We start from the raw sequence: 8,874 nt of genomic DNA on the forward strand, positions 1-8,874 counted from the left end.
AAAGAGTAGAGTCAGGGCCCTGGGGCCACTCATAGGCCTTAATGGGCGTGGCCAACCTCACCTAGGACCTCCACTCACATTCTCTGTCCATGGGCCTTAGGGCACCATTTAAGCTCAGGCTTGGGGCTTCACTCCCTGCCGGAGCTGTGTTGTGGGAATGTTGGTTTCCAGCTATATCACAGCCATGCCAGTGCCTAGCCATGAACCCCATTGATCCTGACTTATGGGTTGACTTCCTGGCTTTGACCTTGGACCTGCATCTCGACTAGAACCTTGCCCGATGTTCTGGCCTGCCTCCTGGTATCACCTGCTCCCTGGCTGGGTGCAGTGGGATGGTCCCTGGCTGGGGAGGTCTCTGTTCTGCTGGTCTCCCTGGAGAGACCCCCCATCATGCCTGGTGCCTGGCCCCAAGGAGCCACCCGCCCACCCAGAGCCCTGGTGAATGTAGAGGAGGCAACGCAGGGCGCAGTCGGTTCCTTACCTCTCTGCCTGTGGGTCACTAGCATCACGTGGCCATACTTGCCCCTGCCCAGCTCCCGAATAACCTCATAGTGCTCGGCCACCTCGGTGCGCACCAGGCTCTGAGCTGTGATCTCCAGGAGCTCATCTAGCACGGTTGGTGCCGCTGTCCCTGCCGCTGCCACAGCCGTGGCTGAGCTCTCGGCCATTGCTGAGCGCTGCAGAAACACCACAGCCCAAGTCAGGAACATCACAACATGCACAGAGAAAACCAGATTGGACACACCATGCAAGCCATGCCATGGCAGGGGATACTTCTGCCACTTGGAGCCTGAGCACTCTCTCTGCTAGAGTTGAGCTTGTGCTTTTATACAATACACCTCTGGGCAAAGCTCCTCATCAGGTTCCTGTATTGAAGGGAACCTCCTTCAGCCCCCTGATCCTTTCTGGCCTCCAGACAGATGTTTGACTCTCTCTAATTGTAGTCCCTGGAGCATCTCATTTCAAAGACCTGGATCACCTTTCTGTGTCAGCTGTACTAAAGCTCGACCTTCCAGGCCTCCTCTTATTCTAGTCTCCAAGGTGTTAGGCAACAAGCAAAACATTAACAGAGCCCCAGATTATGAAGTGTGACCCAGTCCTCTTGCTCTCCTTAGCCTACTGCAGCAAGACCATGTCTCTCTGCTCAGAAACCTACCCCTAATGCTTATTGAAGAAAGTCCTTGAGGTAGCAGCAGAGACAGACTTGCTCCTTAGGCAAAGGCACAGCCAGCCCATGACAAAAAAGGGATTGCTCGTCAGAGGCAGAGTGCTTCGAGCAAGCCAAAGGGAGCTCAGTACCTCACAGGCCTGCTGACATTTCTGACCCAAAGTCACTCATCTGTGCAGCCAAGAAACTTAGGCAGGAAGGAAGCTTGGACATCAATGGTATTTTGAGCTACAGCTAGTTGCTTCAGACCCATTTCAGGGAAATGCTTGTTCCGTCCCCCCAGCCAGCTACAAGACAGCATTTTAAGGCACCTGTGGCAGCACTCTCCCGCTGACTACCTCACAGTGCTCTGAACACAGGCACCCCAAGCCTGGGAGCCCCTCTTAGCTTTGGAGCAAGGTCCCAGAACCAGAGTCACAGGATGGTCGTAGTCAGAAGGTACCTCTGGAGATCACCTAGTGCAACCTCCTGCTCAGAGGAAGGTTAACTAGAGAAGGTTGCCCAGGACTGTGTCCAGTCCAGTTTTGAATATCTCTAAGGATGGAGGTTTCACAACTGCTCTGGGAAACTTGTTCTGTGTTCAATCACCTTTATGGTAAAAAAGTTTTTTCTTATGCTTAAATAGAAATTCTGTGTTTCAGGCCTACTGCCTCTTATCCTGTCACTCAATGTCACTAAGAAGACTGTGTCTTTTTTATAGGTATTTACGCACATTGACAGAATGATCCCCTCAAGCCTTCTCCTCTTGAGGCTAAACAAGTCCCAGCTCTCTTAGCCTCTCCTCATATGAGAGATGCTCCAATATCTTAATCATCTTCACGGGCTGCATTTGTTCCAGTATGTCCACATCTCTCTTCTGCTGAGGAGCCCAGAACTGGACCAACTACTCCCGATTTGGCCTCACTAGTGCTGAGTAGAGAGGAAAGATCACCTCCCTCAACTGGCTGGTAACACTTTGCCACTGACACTAGTGCATCCCAGGATCCAGCCCAAGAGCCTGAGGGTTGCAGCATTCTTGGATGTGTCTTAAACAGTGTGCAGTGAGACGGAGCTCCAGTGTAAAACCAGTGGCTCACCTCTGCACCTACAAACTCAGGATCTCCTCCCATGAAACATTCTGACTCACATGGCACCTTCTGGTGGAAGGAATAGGACCGCACATTGCTAAAAAGGAAGATGGCATCCTGGAAATATGAATGGTAGCAGAAAGAATGGAGCCTTTTCCCTTAGTTTTTACATTGCTCTATCTGTGACCAGAGCTTATTGCAGTTCCTTCAACTTCCAGCCCCCAATGCTGCTAAATCTGGTCATTCTTAAGAACCCAGTAATTTAGCAACATAATTATTTAAACCTAGGAAAACTACAAAAAGGTTGCATTTGTACAAGGACTGGGACTATTTGTGGTAGAGTTCCCTTTCTTTTCCCTTCCCTTCTCTCCTAGACTGCATTGCTAAGTCTTATCCAATTCAGAAGTACCAAGTAATTGGCCCTACTTTTCTGCAAAAGCTTTGGCTTGGTATGAGAGCCAACAGCAGTCAAAGTTAGTACAGTCCGTAGGGAGTTCAACAATGAACAAGTGTGTACATGGGAGGGGATTAATGGAAGGCTGGGGAGAAACTCACAGGGAAAGACAATCTGGAAAGTATTTTAGAGATTTTGCTTTGATGTCCTCCTCTTTGCTGCCCAGCCAGCACAGCTTGCGAAATTCCACACAGCAAGGGCATCGCAGAACCCGCAAATGCACCCATTCTTGCCACTGACATTTCCAAACTTGTGTTGCCACATCTAGGTGTTAAAATGGATAGCTGAAAAAGCCTTTTAAAGAGTCCTAGCCAGGCATATAGAGAAAAAAACTTGAAATGTAATAGACCTTTGAAAAACGTAGACCTCCCCTTGATATTAGATAGGCTAAAGCCACACTAAATAGGGAGTGGAATAACAGGAGAGATGTCTGCTTGTCTTGTGCAGAACACATTAGATTTATAATTGTTAAAAAAATATCAGAAGATCTCTTCTATAAGATAGTGTTTCTCCTGTATCAAACTCATGGTCATATACAAGTTCTTGCCAGCAAATAGTTCACGATCTTTTCAGATAACTTAATTTCTCAAACTTGAGTTAGATAAAATTTCTTCCCTTGCAGGCTGGCCACCTGTTAGTGCTATCTAATCCAGAGGTTAGAATCTTCTCGTTGCATCCACTTAATGTATTATTCAATAATGATATAATTTTCAAATATCTTTTCATTAATCTGTTTTTATTTGTTTTGAATTATTTAATGTATGATTCATCTATTCTATTCGTCATACGCTTCATTACTTCTAGCTCCTGTGTGAAAACTTGCTTTTGTGAATGGGAGGATATACTTTTCTGTATGTTCTTAGTTCTCACTCCAGCTTTGGGAGTCAAAACATTTGAGTCCATAAGCTTTTGCAATAAAAAAGGTATCCAAAACCCTCTTGTGTCCTTCCACTCCACATTTCCAGTGAACTGGGGTAAGGATCCTGACTTCCATGCGTGGCCCCACTGGCATGGGAGGGCAGATTGTCTGGGTGCAGAGCAGAGCACCAAAGTGAAACAGCCAGCTTGGAAAAATAGATCAGCCAGAGGGTATGGGCAGAGCGTCTTGAGGGACATTGACAATCCCGTGGGTCTGATCTGGGCTCCATACGAAGGAAGCCTCAGCTGCAGTCACTCCAAAACAGTTTGCAGGCTTTGGCCCTTACTGCCCTCGAGGAAACCGATTACAGGACACACTCCATACTTCAGGAAATAGCCAACATTGTCAGGTCTTTCTCTGAGATAACACTGCCATTAGCTAGGAAGCCAAGCGAGGGCCAAATTTGGGTCACCACTGCGTAGAGTGTGCCTGGGTGCTCTGCGCCTACCTCCGTTACCTTCCAGAGTGCCATTTGCCCCCTGCAGAGTGACAAGCACTGGCGAGGAGGCTGCCAGGTTCTGTTTCCAGCCTGCCGACGTGTGAGAAGCCCTAATTCCCCCCCAAAGAGTCTCTAATTACAGCAGCAAGAAATTTGCATCCTTTCCACCATCAGGAGATGCTTCCCAACTTCCTGAGGAGCTGAGGAGGAGCTAGCCTATGGAGATACAGTGTCTTAGTATAGGTAATGTTATTCTGGTTCTTCAACTAAAATGATTAATGTATTTGGTCCAGAAAAGCACTTCATACATGTCAAGAGCCAAAGACCCTGTAATCTCTGTGTAACAGAGATGGTGCTATGATGACAGCACCGCAGAGGTGTTTAGGCCGGAAGGGACATCTTAAAATCATCTAATCCAATTCCCCTGCTCAAGTAGCAGCAGCTGAAGCAGGTTATCTAGGTAGGTATCCAGTCAGGTTTTTAATATCTCCACAGATGGAGACTCTAAAACCTCTCTAAGCACACTGTTTGACCACCCTCACAGTAAAAAAAAAAAAAAAAAAGTGTTTTCTTGTCTTTAGATGGAATTCCTTGTGGTTTAACTTATGCACATTGCCTCTTGTCCTGTCAATGGGCACTACTGAGAAGAGTCTGGCTCCCTTTTCTTCATTCCCTCTCATCAGATAGTTATACACCGATAAGATCCCCTCTGAGCCTTCTCTTTTCCAAGCTGAAGAGTTTCAGCTGTCTCAGCCTCTCCTCACATCAAAGATGCTCTATTAAAAATGGCCTTGAGCGTATGGCATGTAGGGTCCATTTTCTTCTCTGACCTTCTCTACAGAGCTTTAACCCAAACCAAATAACCAAGAACATTTGGGGCACCTCTTACAAAAACTCACGCAGGCTTGATCCAAAGACAAACTTTAGTCAATTATAAAAGCCAGTGCTAACATACTTGCCGTTACATATTTATATGATATCCTAATCCAAATTTACCTAACCCGCTGCTGAATTCTCTCAGCTAGAGAAGAGTTTTTTAGTGCCTGTTACATTTCTCCTGACTCTTGCAGGGTTTATATGCGCTGTGATCAGAGGTACAACAACAGCCTATAAGAACGTATTTTAAACTACTTAGATTGAGTAGAACTAGCAGGGTACAGCCTGAAACTCAGGCTATGTATTTAACCAATGCGTTACTTAGGCTTCACAAACCATCCAGCACACTGTGCTCCTGTAGTACTCCTATCAGTCAGTTTAAAAACAGATAGGATACTTCCAGAAATTGCAGTCACATTCTGAATTTTGAATAAACATCACCATGCTCTCGGGTCAAGACACCTCTCAATCTTCTGATCGGTTAAATGCATTCAAACAACTTTCTGTCCAATTCTCAAGCCAAGGCCTTTTGTCTAGCTCTCAGATCTGTTTCACGGCTCTTCTCTGAAGCCTCGCCATTCTTCCTGCCCCCCATGTTAAAACACCGGCTGCTCCTGGGGGGATGCCTCCTGTGACGCTTTCAGCTAGGATTACCCTCCACCTCATGCTGCGGCCTCAAGATCTCTTTTTGGAGGAATGCCACACTGAGAAGCTGCACAACCTTATACATCCATTACAACTCCAGAGTTTTTCCAAATCACTGGGGGGGAGGGGGCTGGGAAAAACTCCGCTTCCTCTTCACGTCCCTTTCTGGGTGTTGCCTGCCTCATTCCCACCTGAATACTTTTGCACCACGCTTAACAAAGCACATTTTGCTCAAATGGACTTAGTGCATCATGTAATTCAGATCACTTGGTGTCTCTGTTTTTGATAAAACATCATGTCCATTTCTGTCTAAGGGCTGTGGAAGGACCCTACCACCAACCTCTAAATTGTTGGTGGGAATTTGGAGCCGTTCTCAGCCCAGTATTGGTTTGTGCAGCACTTGCCAGAAACGTCCCGTTCACTGATCATTTCCTGAAAGCTCTCTGTACAAATTCATCCTGGCGTTGGTCAAAATCAGTAAGCCACACTTTTTTAATGGATTTAAAAATAAGCCCAGTATAGTGGGAATTTGTCATATTTTATTGGTGTCCTCGTCCTACAGATTTTTTTTTCGTTAAATCCAGACTCTATTGTAATACTTTCACCTTTGTCAATGATCTAGAAGAAAGCACTGAAATCGTCCAGAGAATGTTTGCAAATGACACAAAATGGGTGTGGGTAAATAATGCATTGCTTGATAAAACTAGTGCATGTACATACGGACATACAAAAGTATTTCAAATGACCAAAGAAGTCAGGAGTTTAGTCTGCTATTGAGTGACAGAAAAAAAAAAAAAATTGAAACATTATATTAATCAGACAAATCTAACTTCTTCATGCTGCTTTTTAGATAAAATTGCCACTGTGTAATCCCAGAAACATAGAACTGGTATAGCCTCACTTCCTTTGCAGGCCTTAATATGTAGGATGATACAGAATCACACTAGAAATAGTCTCCGGTGATATAGATACGCATCTTAATGATACAGATACGAGAATAACGGTATGAGGGTTACTGATGTTGGATTTTCCACTTTTGCATTCAGTCTGCTGAAGAGAATGCCCGAACAGCATCAGATGCAGGAAACATCAGCAGTGAGAGCCAAATTAGCATTTTCTAGATGCTATACTAAGAAAATAAGCTTCACTGTAAAAAAAAAAAAAATAGATATAGCCATTCAGCTTTACTTAGACTATGGTAGATTGTAACAAAAGAAGAGATCTGTTCTGAAACGATGTGCCTCTTATAGGGAACTCTAGTTTCTGCAGGGGTTCCTACACACAGATGCCCTGAGACAGTCTGAAATTTAATCTCTGAAAATCAGCTGAGTTAGGAAAGCTGTATTTCTGAAGAGCTGGCCACCTGCTAATGACTTCTGCACTAGAACTGAGAATATCGTGCACCAGTGGATTTTGTATTTTTATGAGAAATGCATTCCTTCCATTTGCTCCGCTTTGCATTCTTCTTTATCTATTTTTTTATGATGTTTTTTGGAATGTTAAAAATACACTGATGTGAAATCCTGGTTTCTCTAGGGTAAATTTCCTGCACTCTTCTGGAGGCTGCTGATGGGTCAGCAGAATTAGCTACTGGATGTTTTCTTTCTTTTTAATGGTATCGGTGAGACCACGGTTCGGCAAAAAGGATCAGAGAAGAACCATGAGAATGACAACAGGGCTGACAATTACAGGGGAAACTTCCAGGGAAGCCGTCTTTTTAGCTTATCAAACAGATAGCGAAGAAGTGACGCTATCATCTGTGTTGTGCCTTTGTGGGTACCAGAATTTCACTAAAGAGGGCTCTCACGATAAAGTAAAAGCGTTATAATAAAACCAATAGCTGAAGCTGAAACGGGGCAATCTGAGACCTCAGATGCAGTGCAGATTTTGTGAAGAAGGATATTTGCCCCTAAAAATCTCATCAAACAATATGGAAGAATATCCTTCCACCTCTGGAACTTTTAACTCAAGAATGGCACTTTTTTTTTTTTTCCCCTAAATGGTCCACTCTGTTGCAAACCATATTTAATATATGCAAGGTATCAGAAAAGGTTATCGCAGTGGTTGTTTCTGGCCTTATTGCTGATAGATTTATGAGCTTCTTTCTAAAACTGGTCATCAGGTTAGTGCTTAATCTCGCTGCGGAGAACCGCATGACTGCGTATCGCTCTTCTTGGGCAGAAACGCCGAGCAGCCTCCGCGGAGAGACCCCCATACGCCTCTCCCCAGCAAGCAGTATCCCACAATCTCCCCGCAGCAGCCTCATCGGACAGAAATCGGCAGGGATCTCACAGGGACCAAGCCACATCACACCCTCCACCCCACCAACCCACCAGTACCGGAGCACCATCCCACCGGACACAACCGGACACAGAGCAACCTTTCGGGGCAGAGCCACCTAACGAGCTCACCATCAACCAGATGTGGGAAATGGGTGCACTCCACCTTGTGCCGGCATGCTACACCAGGGTCTCCAAAATCAGTTTGTGAGGGGTGGGCGCCCTTTTTACATGCCTGTCCTGTCTCCTTCACCCTGCCATGGCTGTACCTTCTCTTCCTGCCCTCCCTCCCCGTCCATACCAAGCCTCTCACCTTCTCCGGTAGCGCAGCACTGCCGGCCGGCCGTGGGCTGCCTGGCTTCCCCCGCTGCAGCCTCTGGGCTGGGTTCAGCCTGCGCCGAGCAGCCGGAGGGGGCTGCCAGGCATTACAGGGCCAAGCGTGACGCTCCGCCCCTTCCCCATGCCTCTGGTCCTGGGGGCACGCTGCCTCCCCGCTGAAGGTGACCTCTGGGAGGGAAGAAAAGAGGGGGAGCAGGGGGAGGAAGAGGGCTATCCATCTGCCCCATCTATGGAGGGGGAGGCGTTGTGGGGATCAGGGCGGGGTGGTTGTTTCTGCTCCAGCCATACCATCGTAAGCCCCAGGGACCCTTCTGCAGACCCACCCTTCTCAGCCCTTCCCTCCAGCTTTGGGCTCTCATTACAGCTGAGGGAGCAAAGCAGCTCCCTGAGCGGGTGCATGGCCCTCGAGCTGGGGCTCTGCCAAGCAAGGGTACGGCCATGGTGGCAGGGCTCAGAATGGCCCAGGGCTGCCAGCGCTTGCTCTTGGCCACCAAAGGGCCCGAAGACACCTCAGTCACGAGTGCCTGTATCAGTGAGCATTGGTCACCAGGTGCAAACCATAAGGGGTTCAAGGTCCCTTCAGTGGGGCCCAGGGTCAGGCTCCTCACAGCCACCAGTACTACAGAGCATTACAGGGAAGGTGAAATTGCTCATGGTAACTAACTGCAATGACTCGCAGGCATTTCAC

The 8,874-nt window shown here is 47.0% G+C and overlaps 1 protein-coding gene across 1 annotated transcript in view; it reads right to left on the bottom strand.

The window, feature by feature from the left end:
* The window catches only part of LOC104126210 (serine/threonine-protein kinase SBK2), a 9,699-nt gene extending 1,295 nt beyond the window's left edge, over positions 1–8,404 (bottom strand). Inside the window, 5 exon segments of the mRNA XM_009638757.2 lie at positions 482–670; positions 3,889–3,924; positions 8,188–8,260; positions 8,262–8,378; positions 8,381–8,404. Coding sequence (XP_009637052.2) covers positions 482–670; positions 3,889–3,924; positions 8,188–8,260; positions 8,262–8,378; positions 8,381–8,404 — 439 coding nt within the window.
* Positions 8,405–8,874: the final 470 nt, after the last annotated feature.

The sequence above is a fragment of the Egretta garzetta genome, unplaced genomic scaffold (genome assembly GCF_000687185.1).
Source record: "Egretta garzetta isolate BGI_Z169 unplaced genomic scaffold, ASM68718v1 scaffold264, whole genome shotgun sequence".
In the NCBI taxonomy this organism is placed as follows: domain Eukaryota; kingdom Metazoa; phylum Chordata; class Aves; order Pelecaniformes; family Ardeidae; genus Egretta; species Egretta garzetta.